Here is a 16,378-nt window from a genome sequence, read left to right on the forward strand (position 1 = left end):
TTACCCTTTTATTATATAGCATAGAGGCCTGGAGCATGGGTGGGGGCCGGCTGGTTTGCCCTGAAGGGTGTCCCGGATAAGGGTGGGGGTCCTGCTGGGGTGCCTGGCCAGCCTGGGTGAGGGGCTGAGGGCCATTTTCAGACTGGCCACACCCCTTTCAGGGTGGGGGTCCCCACTGGGGTGCCTGGCCAGCCTGGGTGAGGGGCTGATGGCTGTTTTCAGGCTGGCCACACCCGCTTCAGGGTGGAGGTCCCCGCTGGGGTGCCTGGCCAGTCTGCGTGAGGGGCTGATGGCTTTTTGCAGGCTGGCCACAGCCCCTTCAGGGTCGGGGGGTCCTGCTGGGGTGCCTGGCCAGCCTGGGTGAGGGGCTGAGGGCCGTTTTCAGGCTGGCCACACCTCCTTCAGGGTGGCAGTTCCAGTGTTAACATGATATGTTGTGCAGCCTGGGAAGGAGGTTTCTGAAGTGGAGTAGGCTTAAAAGCCAGTTGAGTCAAAGAGCTCCATGTATTCCAACTGAGACTGGCTGTTAACCAAGTTTTTATGGAGCAGTGTTAGGTGGTAGAGATGCAAAAATAATTAAGGTAACTCCCTCCTTCAAGAGTCACCCTCTCTGAAACCTTTTCAGATTCATCCCCATACCCAGATAGAATAGAACTAATCTATTTCTTTAAGTCCTATATCCCTCATACATATTATTATTATATAGCAACACCTATTTCACTTAATTTTGTTTTGTTTACATGTTATCTTTCTCAGTTAGGCTGACGGTTCTCTTAAGGACAGAGACAAAAGTTGTTTTGGTGTCTTCAGCACCTAGAATAATGGTGATGCCACATAACTCATACTCAATAAATATATACTAAGTTGAAGATATAGAGTTAAAAAAAGGGGATGCATTTTACTGTTTTCTGTGGTGTTATGTATATTTGAAAACATTTATAATAAAAACTTTAAAAATATTGAGCTGCAATTAGGTGCTTTAATAGAAAAGGCTTTCTTTTATAGGAGTTTGTCATAGAATGCTCTAGATAATTTGATTAAATGCCAGTGATTGGTAAAGTGGTACTTCAACTTCTTCTCTTTTATCTTGAGTGGTCTCTTCTTTGTCCTCACTAATTCTTCCTACCAAGGGCTTCATTCTTTTCCTCTCAGTGGCATGTTCTTAATTCCATATTCTCATAAGCTTTGTTTTGATATTACCTGTACTGGAATAGAAAAGAAGGAAGAAGACACTCTTGGGGACCTGGGGACCTCATAAAAGTCATGCTTTTCCATTTTAATTAAGGCTGTTAGAAAAAGGGGAATGTTTCGAATGCTGACTTTTAAGGCAATTTGTAATGACCTATGAGGATGACATTATGCTGTAAACTTTTGGATAGTGGACTCTGTTTGCCTAATAAATACTTGTGGACTAGCAAGACCCTTGTGCAAATTCTAAAAAGGCACCCCTTCCAAACTTCATTGGAGAAGGGCAAATTGGATTTCAGCCCACAGCCTGCAGCCCCCTATACTTTTGGCCTCTCACAATCTGCACAGCTGCACGTGGTGGCCTTGTTGACTCAGAATAATGTAAATTATATATGTTTTAAGTTCTTGGTGATGTGTTTTATAACAGTAGGTATGAAAGTTTGGAGAGCTATATTGTAGGAATTATGAAATCATTTTATTTTGTGAAAGGGTAAAACAAATGCAATATTTTAATAAAGTGTTATAAGTAAACTAGAGGCCCAATGCACGAAGATTCGTGCAAGAATGGGCCTTCCTTCCCCTGGCTGCGGCACCGCCTTCGCTCCAGCTGGAGCCGCCTTTCTGTCTTTGTTCCAGCCCAGAGCCACCTTTCCGATTTCCCACGCTGCCCAGAGACCCAGAGCGGCTAGGGCAGTGTAGAATGCCTGCATCGCATCCCACCCCACCCCCCCGGCCGCTTGGTGCCTGCGTATGCAAATTAACCCACCATCTTTGTTGGGTTAATTTGCATACTCACTCCTGATTGGCTGGTGGGCATTGCGAAGGTATGGTCAATTTGCATCTTTCTATTTTATTAGTGTAGATAGAAAAAAACAAGATATTTCCATTAAAACCCTAGGATTCATGCTGCTCTATTTTTTAGAATCCCAGCAATTAAATATGAAGATATGAACACAGAACTTCAGAACACACAATACATACACAGCACTTTGCTTTAACTGTGGAAGTTCAGTAGTTGATTAATAGGAAATATTACAATATTTGCTCAATTCTACAATGTTCATTTGTCATATTTTAAACATTTCTAATATTCAGATACATTTTACTTTTGAAGGATTTTAAACCACCATTAAATCATTGGAGGAATTTAGAGTTAACAAAATTTCCTAATCAAGACAATATTGTATGTAAGTTAATCTGAGAGGCTGTGCAAAACCTTTGGCTGTCTTAACTGAAAAAATGTAAGGGCTAAGCTTTTAATTTTTTTTTCATTCTAAAATGGATTTTTTTGTAGTTGAAAAGTACAGATATGGGGAAAAAAAGCCTATGTTAAGTTATAAGGAAATGACAAGTATGTTTATGTCTTAGTTCTAACTTTGGGTTGTTGATTTTTCTTTTTAAAATTTTCTGTTATTTTAGCTCAGAGCTGGGTTTCAGTCTCCGGTTTCCTTGCTAAATTAATCAGTGTCAACTTCTGCTTTGCATTTTTATTACTGCATTGCTAAGCCTTATTACATTTTTAATGGCCTTGAGAAATTCGTGCAAGATACTCACTTGATAGCATTCCTCTGTTTACAGTTGGAGCCATTTGGTAGGTAGTTTTAATTTTCAGGAAAGTGGCACCTGAATTTCTTTCATTTTACCGGCTGAGTCTGCTTTTACTTTGGGGTAAGGCTATTCATTGTTTATATTGCTAGTTTTAAAAAAGAAAACACTAATACTTAAACATTTTTGTATACATGTGTATATTTTCATTTTGCAAATCTATGAGAAATTGAATTCAACTGAAATTTATCTCTATTCTATTTTGAGAGTATTAGCCCCTAGCTTTTAAAAAATATCTAGAAATAATACTTCTTTCCAAAGCTGGTTAATTTACATCCTAAAATTATGTAAAAATTATGTTTTGTTGATTTATTTTTTCTAGTTTAGCAGTATGCTAGTTCCAAAAATAATTTAATAACTAGTAGGAAATAGAACGCGTTCTTTCCTGACTATCAGATGAATTATTTCCTTTCCTAAAAATCATCAGTTTTGATTTTTTTTTTTTTCATTAAAAAAAAAAGTAATTTTCTTCTGAGGTAAGATGGGATTTCTTATTCAGGAGAAAACTGAAGCTGATATGGTTAAATAAGAAAAATGTGTGTGATTCTGATACCATTGTTCTTGTCATTACACTTTCTCTACTATACTAACAATGGTTGGCTCTGTGAAATATTTATTAGGCTTCAGTTGTACATTATAGAAGAGGAAGCATAAAAGAAATGCAATTTTTATGTTTTGTGTACATTTTTGCAATTACTTTGTCTGGCATTGGGGGCATTAAAGGAAATAGTGGGGGGCAGTTAATAAAATGACGTTTCCCAAATAACTTAAGGTTCTACATCCCTAAAAGAAAATCTGTTCAAACAATGTGTATTTTACTGTGATGTGTGTTGTTGTTTTTTTAACACAAATGATGTGCAAATACCGGGGCAGTGTAGTAGTGCTGAATTTCCTGAACAGTTATTGATTTAGTTAGTTGCATTAGTCCGTCTGTCCTAAAATTAATGAATATTTGTATTTTGGCTCAAATACAAATCCATTTTAAAATGTTTTGTTGCAGGGGAGGAAGGAAGTAATAACTTATAAAGACACTCTTTCTATGAGATGAAAATTAACCAGGACGTTCTGTTTTGAATTGTGTTTTCATTTCCTCTTTTGAAAATATGTTCTAAGTTTCGACAATATGTTGCTTAATATCTGTTTTTATTTTGTATACACTGTTTATAGTGTTGACTAGAAGCTCATCTAGCAAGTATTTCACAATAAAAGAATGAAATGTCACACATCAGAAATGAAATAACTGCCAGTGCTATCTCTTTGGTTGGTGTTTCCTGGGTTCCATCATACCTGGACTATAATGACATTAGACTAATGAAAGAAATGGGCAGCCGTATATAGGGACTAACAATATTGTAAAGAAAAAAAAAAGCAACAGTGGAAACTGAGGGCTCAGAGTACTCAGATACTTTTGATAATGCCTTCTTCGTATTTGGGTCAGCAGCCAAAATGACTGACTTAGCTATCAAATTAAAGTAGCTATCCATCAACTATCCTACTGCATTCTTTTCTCTAGTGAAGACTCACAAGTTTAGGTCCCTGAAGAAGTAACTGGGTAAGGTGATAGTATGTTGTGCTCTGAAGGTTCTTTCTATGCTTGTAACGTATTTGTATGTATAGTCCTGGTTTTATATTGCCTTTTAGTATATCCCTTAATTGGATAATAAGATCTCGAGTTCCTTGAGAGTAGGAATAGAGTCTTGTTTGTCCTTTGCATTCCTCTTTCCTGGCACATAGTGGACACTCAAATATATTGAAGAATGCATGATTTCTTCAGCCTCAATAAAGCAGAAGTTTAATTTAGAGAACTCTTTGTCTTCCTTCTCTACAATATTATGAATCCATCAGAAAATAATGTGTTTTTTCTATGAACAGTATTATCTTGCAGTTGTTAGCCCTCAAATGCATTATACAAAATTCATCACTGATGTCATTTTATAAAAATCAATTTTCATGGGCAGTCTTATGTAATTTTGAAATGTAGAAGGTGTTTATTTTATTTTTTTAAAGGAAAATGTACTTCTTTTTTAAATGTGTTTTTATTGACTTTAGAGAATAGAAGGGAGAGGAAGATAGAGACAGAAGCATCAATGATGGGAGAGAATCACTGATCAGCTGCCTCTTGCACACCCCTTACTGGGGATCAAGCCCGCAACTCCAGGCATGTGCCCTGACTGACCAGGAATTGAACTATGACCTCCTGGTTCATGGGTCAATGCTCAACCATTGAGCACATCGGTGGGGCGAGATGTAGAAGTTTTAAGTCCTTGCTATCCATGGTAGTTGATCCTCACCAAAATAATTAATTCTTTCTATAATTGTCTACATAGTAAGGTAAAATTTAGAATTTGTCACCATTTTGATATTTTAAACTGATATTTACTGTTGCAGTATCTGAGGGAGAAGGGTTTGCTGAATATGGTAAATAAGGAAAATGTATTCTAAAGAATGAGAGCCAGTATACTTTTCTGGCTCCAGTTATAGCTCTAAATTTAAATAATGAACTTCTCATTCTATTTTCGCTAAAATGTTTACAAGATTCTCTAACACAGGCCTATTCAGAGTGTAGTATGCAGACAGTGCTGGTCCATGAGCTGTTTATTACCTGTCTGTAAGGCCATGAACTTAGAAATTGAGAGTTCGTAAGGAACTTGTATAGTAGTTTGATAGAATAATTTTATGTCTTTTGAACTTAATAAAAATTGGAACTTAAGTTTTGTGTATTTTTATTTCATTTTCTAGTAGTTTTCACTTTTATTCTTTTACAGAATTTTTAGCCCACAATGAATATTGTTCTTCACCAGAGATAATCTGCAAAACACTGTTCTCAAGAAATGGTTCATAGCCTTTTATATGTTTGCCTAACCTGAATGATACCACATTCAAGGGGATGTGAGGTAGTGTTTGCCTACTAGTGGCCCTTTGAAGCATGAGTTATCTGAATGTGGTGGGGCAGTGGCTTAGTCTTTCATGCATGTCTGATATTTTTCTTAAGAATCTCTACTCTAGCACATATTATCTCTTTCCTCTCTCCATATAACTCCATATCTGAAGTTAGATATTTTAAAGAAATTCAGCCCTAACCGGTTTGGCTCAGTGGATAGAGCGTCGGCCTGTGGACTGAAGGGTCCCAGGTTCGATTCCGGTCAAGGGCATGTACCTTGGTTGCGGGCACATCCCCAGTGGGAGGTGTGCAGGAAGCAGCTGATCGATGTTTCTCTCTCATCGATGATTCTAACTCTCTATCCCTCTCTCCTCCTCTCTGTAAAAAATCAATAAAAATTTTTTTTAAAAGAAATTCAGATCTTTTACCTCTCAAACACATTTCTCTAAATAGGACGAATTATTAGATTGACTAGTGTACCAGTGCGTGGATTCATGCACATTGAAAGGTAATTAATTAGAAGAAATATTTTAATATCGCTATTCGCCCTTTCTCTATAATAGAAGTGTCAACCAAGTTCACAATCTACAATGACAGATCAAAACACACACATGTGATTGGCGCCAGCGAGAGCTTTATATGTATGACTCATGCGCGAGTCAACTTAGCCTTTTATATATATAGAATAAACTTGCTTAATTAGACCTGCTTTCGGATTTAGCTAAATTTTTTCCAGCCCAGTGAAGCACCCCAACTTCCTTTTCAGGTAGTTGTCAACAACACAGCAGTAAATATCAACATGAAGCAGGTTAGTATTGTAGATCACACAGGGAGAACAAAGGGTAAAATATTTCACTGCAGCAGTTTGACTACATTGTGTGCAGTGAGAAAACGAAGTCATTTTCAAGTTCCACCATTTCTTACTTCTTTTCCGTTGGGTCAAATTTCTAAACTTTCTAAATCTGTTTTCTGTCTAATGAAAAGAAAATAGGATTCTATTGAGTCTCCTGTCTACCTACTGCAGGACTTCTGTGAGGATCAAATGAGATGAGGCACGTGAGAGCGCTTCACAAATATTTGGTTAAACCAGTGATGGCGAACCTATAACACGCGTGTCAGAGGTGACATGCAAACTCATTTTTTTGGTTAATTTTTCTTTGTTAAATGGCATTTAAATATATAAAATAAATATCAAAAATATAAGTCTTTGTTTTACTATGGTTGCAAATATCAAAAAATTTCTATATGTGACACGGCACCAGAGTTAAGTTAGGGTTTTTCAAAATGCTGACACGCTGAGCTCAAAAGGTTCGCCATCACTGGGTTAAACTGTGAAATGTTTGCACCTGGCTATAAAGCAAGTTTTGTTCCTGGGCTGAAGAAACTCCAAGGAGGCTAGTCACTAGGGAGAGAAAGCTGGGCATTGCTATGTGATGTCATTACCCAGCGCCCACAGTGACCATTTCTGGGCTGGGCTGTGGACCACATTGTGCACCGTGGGGTCTTGGCAGCATTGGCTGCAATTTGGTGGGGTGTCACTCTGGGGTGGTAGCGGGGCCTGTGTCCCACTTGGGGGAAGCTGAGTATTGGTTTGTCAGCACCAGGTCTGTGGTGCTGTTTATTTTTAAACGGCCAGTGCGTACCACGGCAGCTCCTGCATTGAGCGTTTGCCCCCTGGTGGTCAGTGTGTGTCATAGATACTGGTTGGACGGACACTTAGCCCTTTATATATATAGATGGACAGTGCACGTCATGGCAGCTCCTGCGTTGAGTGTCTGACCCCTGGTGGTCAGTGCGTGTCAGCTTCCTGTCAGATGGACACTTAGCCTTTTATATATATAGATTAGAGGCCCGATGCACGAAGATTTGTGCAAGAATGGGCCTTCCTTCCCCTGGCTGCTGGCACTGCCTTCGCTCCGGCCTGGAGTCGCCTTTCCACCTTCCCACGCTGCCTAGAGGCCTGGAGCAGCTGGGGTGGTGTGGAACACCTGCGTTGTCACCATGGCGATGACGCAAGCATCCCACCCCGCCCCCGGCCACTCGGTGCCTGTGTATGCAAACTAACCCGCCATCTTTGTTGGGTTAATTTGCATGCATACTCCTGATTGGCTGGTGGGTGTTGTGAAGGTATGGTCAATTTGCATATTTCTCTTTTATTAGTGTAGATTGTTATAAAGATTTATAGAATAAAGAGTGTGAAAAATTTACAAACGAGGATAAAACATTAACCTTTGTAGCTCAGAGTTCTTCATAAATTTACCTTGAGCAAGAAAATTATTTTGTGTAGTGAAAGGATTTTTAAAAATCTATTAACCACCATTATGTGCAAAGCCTTGTAGTAGCTGCTGATGGGGAATAAGAATAGGGCACAAGTTGTGCAGTTAAAGGTTTAATTACAATCTCATTTGTAAGATATGTAAAAAAAGTATAATATAGTTAGTTTCTACTCATATTTATTTAGTTGCTAGCTAGTGGTTGCAACGATTTAATAACAATGCCACCCTAAATATTTTGAAATAATATTAGAAGCAACTGCTTGGAAATAAATTCCACTTTCTTTACTATTTCTTGTAAAAACACCATTTCTAATAAACCAAACACTGTAAGCACAAAACTATTAATATTAACTGGTTACAATTTTAAAGGGTAAGTGTGTCTAGATGTCAATAGTGGATAAAACTCTCAGAATGGTGTCTTCAAACTATAGGAGCTTAGGAAAGATTCATAAGATTTGAATCTGTTTCTATATCAAATCCATTGTTCTTTGCTCAGCACTCCCACTGAACTTGTGTATGTGTGTGTGTGTGTGTGTGTGTCTGTGCGCACGCGTGCATGTGTCTTAAGGTATTTGCATAAGACATTTGTCATATGAGGTGTGTGAGAGATGGAGAGAGAAGTCTGTGAAAAGGTGTGGACAGATAAGATGAATTAAGTCTACCTTGTGTGTGCTCATGAAATCTAGTCTGTTCTATTTTATACATCTCCAGCTTTTTATTAGCATGCTGGTACCTTTGATCGAGCTTTAATTGCATTTTTTATTAAAAAAAAAGAATGTTACTGAACATGTTACTAAAATCTCAACATCATATCTGCAAGATGCTCTCAAGAATGAACAGAATGACATTTGGTAAAATTCCTGCATTCAAAATGTATGTGGCTTTTTAATTCTAGGGATTTGAGTTGCTGCTCACTTATTATAGTTTTCTTGCATCACAGATCCATTTTTATCATGAATTACTAGATTCTTTTTTAGAATCATTTCAGCAATAAGATTGCGTGGTTCTAAATTATTTGTATATCTTTTGTACAATACAGTTCCCAGAGGAAATACATGATTTGCTCTAAAATTTATTGATTTTTCATAATATAGTATAATAATGTATTATAATCTGATAGAAAATCCTTTTTTGAAAATCAATGTCCATTGACTTTCCATTAATTGTTTTAATCTTTTCACTAAATCTAACTTGTCTTTGTTTATTTAATAGATGGGTTGAATAAAACAAAGTGGTGGTTATCATAAGTTGTTAGCTGTGATTAAAAATAATTAGGTAGTGTAGCATAGTAAATTGTACTTTGAAAATATTACCCAAATAGACCCATTCTGCTAAAAAAAAATGGGCTTTTTTTTTTAAAGCAGACATAGTCACAAAAAAGTGTTTTACTGAAAGTAATTAGTAAAATAAGTGTAATGTGTATAATATTTGGCCTAATGTATAATGGAGTAATCTATCCTATATAATAAAAGCCTGATATGCGAAGTGTCTGGTTGTCTCGTTGTCCATTCAGCCAATCAAAGCATAATATGCTAATGATATGCTAAGGCCGCTCAACCACTCGCTATGACGTGCACTGACCACCAGGAGGCAGACAGTTGACCAGTCGACCAGTCACTATGATGTGCACTGACCACCAGGGGGCAGACACTCTGACCTGTAGGTTAGTTTGCTGCTGGGGTCCAGCCCATTGGGACAGAGTGAGACGGGCTGGACATGCCCTGGAGCCCTCATGTGGTCCCTCCCTGGCTAGCCAACCTCCACTGTCCCTCCCTGGCCCCGATGGTGCACCAGTGGGATCCCTCAGCCTGGCCTGCGCCCACTCACAATCCAGGATCCCTCGGGGGATGTTGGAGAGCCAGTTTCGGCCTGATCCCATAGACTAGGCCAAGGGACCCCACTGGTGCACAAATTCATGCACCGGGTCTCTAGTTCTATATAACAAAAGGCTAATATGCAAATAGACCGAACGGTGGATCAACCAAACAACTGGTCACTATGACTTGTGCTGACCACCAGGGGGTGTGCACGGAACATGGTGGGCATCTGCAGTAGGTGGCAGAATGCAGAACATGGTGGGTGCTGGGCACGGGGGATGGTGGAGCAGGTGAGTGGGGGTGCCAGATCAAGGTGGGGTGCCAGTCACTGTCATCGGAGCGAGCCTCTGGTAGTTACTAAAAATTCTTTGCTCCCGTGCGCAATGGTCCTGCCCGGTGCTCGCACCTAGTGCTCGTACCCGCTGGTGGCGACGGCCCTGCTTGCACCTGCTGCTGGTGCTGGCCCCAATTGCTCTGCATTGTCAGCGGGTGCGACCGGGGCTGGCACTGTCAGCTCATGGGAGCGGCATTGGTGGGAACAGGGCTGTCAGCAGACTGGACCAGGGGTCGTGGCAGGAGGGGCCGGGCCCTGGGTGCAGAGGATGGGCTGAGACCTGCCCCGGTGCCCACTGCAGCCTCGCAGCCCACAGTTCCATTCAAGGTGCATGAATTTGTGTACTGGGCCCCTAGTGCTATTATAAAGGCCTTTTACCCTAGTCTGGCTTATATCATACTACTTAAAAATAAATACCACATATTTTTTTAAATGTAAATATTTAAAACCTGTTTGGTGACTCTAATTTCTAACAACATTCAATACCCTAAAATCAAAGTACTGTAAAAGCATTTATGTAACTGCCTAAACCTTATATGAAACAGAATTTGAGCCATAAGTGATGTGCTTTTATACTTAGATGCTAAGGTTTTTTAGATTTTAATTGACAGATACTTGGGCTGTTTCCTGTTGGGCTATTACAAATAAAACTGCTGTAAACATTTGTTCAAAAATTTTTAAATGAACGTATGCTTTTATTTCTCTTGGGTAAATAAATACCTAAAAGAGAAATTGCTGGGTCATAGGGTTGATGTATGTCTAAATTTATTGAAAACTGCCAGACTTTTTTCCAAAGTGGTTGTACCATTTTACATTGCCACCAACATTTGCTCTACATCCTTGCAGCAGTTTCAATTGTGATTTTAATGTGCATTTCCCTAATGGCCAATAGTGTTGGGCACTTTTTCAAGTGTTTATTAGCCATTTATGTAACTTCTTTTATGACTTGAATGTTTAAATCCTTTGCCCATTTTGTGTTGATTTGTCTTATTACTGAATTGTAAGGCATTTCTGTATGTTCTAGATACAAGCCCTTTGTATATTTCCTCCCAGTCTGTGACTTATCTATTCATTTACATAATGGTGTCAGTTCATTGTATATTTTTCAACATTTTATTATGAAAGCTTTCAAATATACAGAAAGTTTAAAGACTTTTATAGTAAATACCCACACACCCACCACTCAGCATCTGTCATTAACATTTTATTATACTTGTCCTATCACATGTCTTTCCATCTTCTTCTTTGTGCAATTCAAGGTAAATTGCAGGCATTAATTAACTTCTCTCAAATACTTCAAAATGCATATTATTAGAATTCAGTATTTGTTTACAGATCTTTTTCTTTTAAGGCAAACTTTATACAGTGAAATAAACACATTTTAAGTGAACATTAGCTGAGTTTTGACAAATTTATACACCTGTGGAACTATAAACTCTATCAAAATGTATAATATTATCATAACTTGGGAAGTTCTCTCAAGCCCCATCCCAGTTAATCACCTTCATCTCGCCAGAGGCAACCATTATCCTGTGGTTTTTTTTTGTACCATAGTTGAGTTTTGCCTGTTCTAAAACCTCATTAGTGGACTCTAATATTATGTACTCTTTTGTTTAAGGCTTCTTTCACATAGCATAATGTTTTTTAGTTTCATCCATATTGTTGCATGTCTCACTGATTTGTTCCTTTGTAGAGCTGAATAGTAATTCTTTGTATGAATATATCATAGTTACCTTACCCATTCTCCTGTGGAGTACACCTGGTTGTTTCCAGTTTTTGGCTATTAGTAATAAACTGCTATGGACATCCTTGTACAAGTCCTTTTATGGGAATATGTTTTCATTTTGGGGGTGAATACCTAGAAGTGCACTTGATGAGTTATAGGGGCAAGTTCCAGACCCTTTCCAAAGTGGGTGAACCAGTTTACACCCCAGTAACCGTGTGTGAAAGTTCCTTTTGTTCACATTCTCTCCAAATTGGGTGTTGTCAGTCTTATCAATTTTAACCATTGTGGTGGTGGAGGTATAGTGATACCTCATTGTGGTAGTTTATTGTACCTAAAATAGCTATTTCTTACATCCCACCCTCTCTATCTAACCACTCCTCAGACGTAGCACTTTACCACTTTCTCACCCACAGTTTTTCTGTACTATAACTTTGTCTTCAATTTCTTTATGTCCCTTCACTTTTACTTATAGTCCACTGTAAGAGAGAACTATTTTAAAATTGCTGACCACTATGGTACCAAAGCTTCAAGTTAATAAACAAATTACTCCTGTCATAGATTAACAAGAATTTGTTACCTTCCTACTTGTTTAGTTTGAGAAACGTTTTAGAAGGGAGAAAAGACAGGATAAAACTGTACAAGGCTTAGATGCACAAGCTGTACACAGATTCATAAACACAAGTCATTTTTTTCTGTCCATCACCTATAGATTAGCCATAACTCAACTCTTTTTAAAAACATATATTTTTTTTATTGATTTTAGAGAGTTAGGGAGAGGGAGAAAGAAATAGAAACATCAATGATGAGAGAGAACCATTGATCGGCTGCCTCTTGCATACCCCCAAGGGGGATGGAGCCCACTACCTAGGTATGTGCCCTGACTGGAATCGAACTGTTACCCCTGGTTCATAGGTTGACGCTCAACCTCAGCCACACCAAGTGGGCTAATTCAACTGTTTATAAGATAAATATGAAAAGCAAGATCCTACTGGAATATCCAGTGGCACTAAAATATTCAAGAATTTGGAACCCAGAATATAATATTGAAATCTTTGACAATTTGGTAGTGTTTTAGGTTCCTTTGAATCAATTAGTAGAATAGCTATCTGAGTTGTAAGTATGGAAAAATCACCAGGTACTATACTACCACACCTGACTTAGATTCTTTCAATGATAAAAGTAGTTACAAAAGCTCAACAAGTCAAACTTTTCTCTTTCCCATATATAGAAGTAAGTCTCAACCTTGGCTGCACCTTAGAACCACGGGGAGTCTGTTGCCCAGGCTTTACTTGAGAACAATTAAATCAGAATATCTAGGACAGTGGTTCTCAACCTTGGCTGCACATTAGAATCACCTGGGAATCTTTTTAAAATCCTGATTTCTGGGCCTCATCCTCCGGAAATTCTGTTTCTTTGTTACTAATGTTGTGGCCTCACCCCATAACAAAGAAACAGAATTTCCGGAGGATGAGGCCCAGAAACCAGGATTTTAAAAAGATTCCCAGGTGATTCTAATGTGCAGCCAAGGTTGAGAACCACTGATCTAGGATGAGACCCAGGCATCAGTGTTTTTTAAGTCTTCCCAGGTGATTCCAGTGTGCAACCAAGATTACTAGCCAGTGCTATACAAGAACTCATCAAATGAAATTTAGGTAAGCATATGCCTTTGTGCCCTCCCATGAAACGTCTTCTGCGCTGCCTACCTACAAAGGTATTGGAAGTTTTTAAGCTGGGCTTCACCACTTACAAGCTCTGTGACTTTGGGCAAGTTCTTTAACCTGATGATTAAATGAGATCATAATGAAAACTTTCTAGTGCAATGAAGAGCATAGAGTAGGTCTTTAACAACTATTGATTCCCTTCACTTTTAGAAGCGGCGCATATTTGATTGAATGTGGGTGAGCACACAGTAGGCTGTAGTGCATGAATTCTGCCCACTCTCCAGCTTTTGGCAGCTCTCGGAAAGGAAAGCTGCCTAAATAGTTCTTGGGATTCTTGAGCTTAATAACCATAAGCAAAGGGTGGAGTGCCAAGTGAAAGATAAATGCTGTGGAAGGCGTGTCTTCCAGTGTTCCACTCCCTCTAAGGTTGTTGATCACGTGAGCTGAAAGTACTTCCCTATTCCCAGCGTCAGTCTCCCTTAGGCAGTGTGTGAGTCTGAAAGGGACACGGCGAGGAAGGGGTGGGCGGAGTAGACTTGGAAGGAAGTTTAAATACAGAAAAAGCACAGGATTTCAACAACAATGCCACACTTTACCGTGACTAAGGTAGAGGACACTGAGGAGGAGGCAGCAGCTTCAGTCCCCCAAGAGGGGGAGACCAGCTTAGCAGAAATAAAAGCCGGGATTCAGCATTCAGATGAACCAGGTAAGTACTCAACTTGGGAGCTTTGGGAACTTACAGGGTTTTTCGTGAGAGAAATGGTAACAAGTCAAAAGACATCCTTCAGATGGAGAAAAAAATATTGTGGTTAAAGTGTTTTTCAATCAACTGTTTCACTCCCTTGTATATCTGATAACCTCTTTTCTCACATTCTGGTTTGTTTTCCCCCCACAATGAGTTCTGTGTTCATTACCTACAGGTGAAATTGAATCGGTGGCAGTGTATGAAAGGAGTTTTCAAGCAAAAAGAAAGGCACAGTAAAAGTCAATTTATGAACAATTTAGAATTCACCTTTTGCTCAGACAGTTTAAATTATATCTGGAAAAGTACATAAAGAGCGAGCATGGTTGGGTAGTTTTGTACAATGGACTTTGCACTTGTGACTTCTCAAGTTATTTAGCATTTTGCCTCAATTTACCAGTTAAACAGTAACTTAATAGTGAATGGTCTAAGAATTCTTTAATGAAAGAACAAAAGTACATTATGGTGACTAGCATAGTATTGGATTTAATAAATTTGATGAATGTGATTATCCCTATTATTTTATTTTAATAGTAACAGTTACACTTCCTGAGGGAATTGTGGTTTTGAATTTTTAAACATGCAATTAAAAGCTTGGTTAATATTATAGTATTAAATATAGTTGTAGTTTGAAGCCCTATTTTTAAGTCTGTAAATTTTATAAATTGTCAAAAACTTCTCTAGTGCGTTAATGAAGGCTAAGGAAATAATCTCTCAAAATTCCTTTTGATTTTAACTTTTCTCTACAGCGGTAACTCATCATAATTCCTTGCTATAAACAGCTGTTTACTCTCTCCTGTCTTATCAAGCCTTCTTGAATTTTTAAGAATCTTTAAAGATAAGGACTATCAAAAACAAATTTCCTTTTATTTTTTTCTGTCTAGTGAGAGAATTTACTAGGGAAGATAAGAAAGTTTTATGGAAACTCTTGTCTGTCTGGTTACTTTCATTTTGCTGAATTGTCAGGGTGATAAGAAGTTGAAAGTTTAACCTACTTTGAACTAGAACCTGATTTTCCACCTCTTTAGCCCAAAGAAGTTAGGTTCTCCTTCAGAATTGTGTGTTTGAAGCTACACTGTCTGAGTTGTTTATGTTTGCTGCCCTTAAATTTTAATCTTTTTAGGCATTTGTCTTTGCTATTCTTCATTAATTTCACAAAAGGCAAACAAGTGAAGTCTATCTGTATCTTATTTCACCTCTCATTGTTTTTTGTCTTCTCTTCACCATCTCTGTTTTACTATTTCATCTTTACTCGTGCCGCAGTGTTTGAGGAAACTTGCTGTATTCAGATTAGAACAGTGTTGAAGTCATTTAATCTATTATCAGTCACCTAGAAAAGCCATAAACATTTTTTTTATAGCAACCAACTCTGTAATAAGTGACATTGCTAGGCTTAATTTATTTTCTTCCATGGTAATTGTTTTGGACAAGGAAGAGGTGACAGATATAATCTAACTTGAATTTAATAGGTTTTTTATTGGCGTTTTCCATGACAGCCCAGAAAGTGTCCACTTGAATGAACTATTGTTTGGTAAGTGAACAACTGATGGGAATACATTACCTAAATTGTATTTATCTTTATTGTAGGGTTAAATTAGAGGGGAAGAAGGGGGAAATGTATATGGGAATAACCTGAAAGTTTTGTTGTTTTTTACTTAGGAGTAGGATATTCTCTTTTTTTAAAAAAAATATATTTTTATTGGTTTCAGAGAGGAAGGAAGAGGGAGAGAGATAGAAATATCAACGATGAGTTTGATCGGCTGCCTCCTACACACCCCCTACTGGGCATTGAGCCCACAACCCAGGCATGTGCCCTTGACCGGAATTGAACCCGTTACCCTTCAGTCCACAGGTCAATGCTCTACCCACTGAGCCAAGCCAGCTAGGGCAGGAGTAGGATATTCTTGAGGATAGATGGTGTTTCTGGAGTAGTTGTCTGAAATGCATTTTGTTCGTCTGAGTTAAAATATCCTAAATTGATTGTGGCTTTTTGCAAGCACTTATAATATGAGCCATTTATGTAACCAGTTGTTTTGTTTTTCATTGAGTGTTTTTCTTTTAATATATTTTTATTGATTTCAGAGAGGAAGAGAGAGGGAAAGAGAGATAGAAACATCAGTGATCAGCCCGGCCCATGTGGCTCAATGG

General features: G+C 38.4%; 1 protein-coding gene across 8 annotated transcripts in view; it reads left to right on the plus strand.

Moving 5' to 3' along the window:
• The window catches only part of SLC12A6 (solute carrier family 12 member 6), an 87,828-nt gene that overhangs the window by 4,869 nt on the left and 66,581 nt on the right, over positions 1–16,378 (plus strand). Inside the window, exon 1 of one of the 8 annotated variants that reach the window (XM_006087476.3) lies at positions 13,982–14,194. The exons of 6 other annotated variants lie outside the window; for them this stretch is intronic. In XM_006087476.3, coding sequence (XP_006087538.1) covers positions 14,071–14,194 — 124 coding nt within the window. In that variant the 5' untranslated portion in view covers positions 13,982–14,070. Of the gene's footprint in view, positions 1–13,981; positions 14,195–16,378 lie in introns of those variants that run through there. One more of the 8 variants, XM_023752888.1, reaches the window with a different exon arrangement.

This window comes from Myotis lucifugus, unplaced genomic scaffold, assembly GCF_000147115.1.
Source record: "Myotis lucifugus unplaced genomic scaffold, Myoluc2.0 scaffold_38, whole genome shotgun sequence".
NCBI classification, from domain to species: domain Eukaryota; kingdom Metazoa; phylum Chordata; class Mammalia; order Chiroptera; family Vespertilionidae; genus Myotis; species Myotis lucifugus.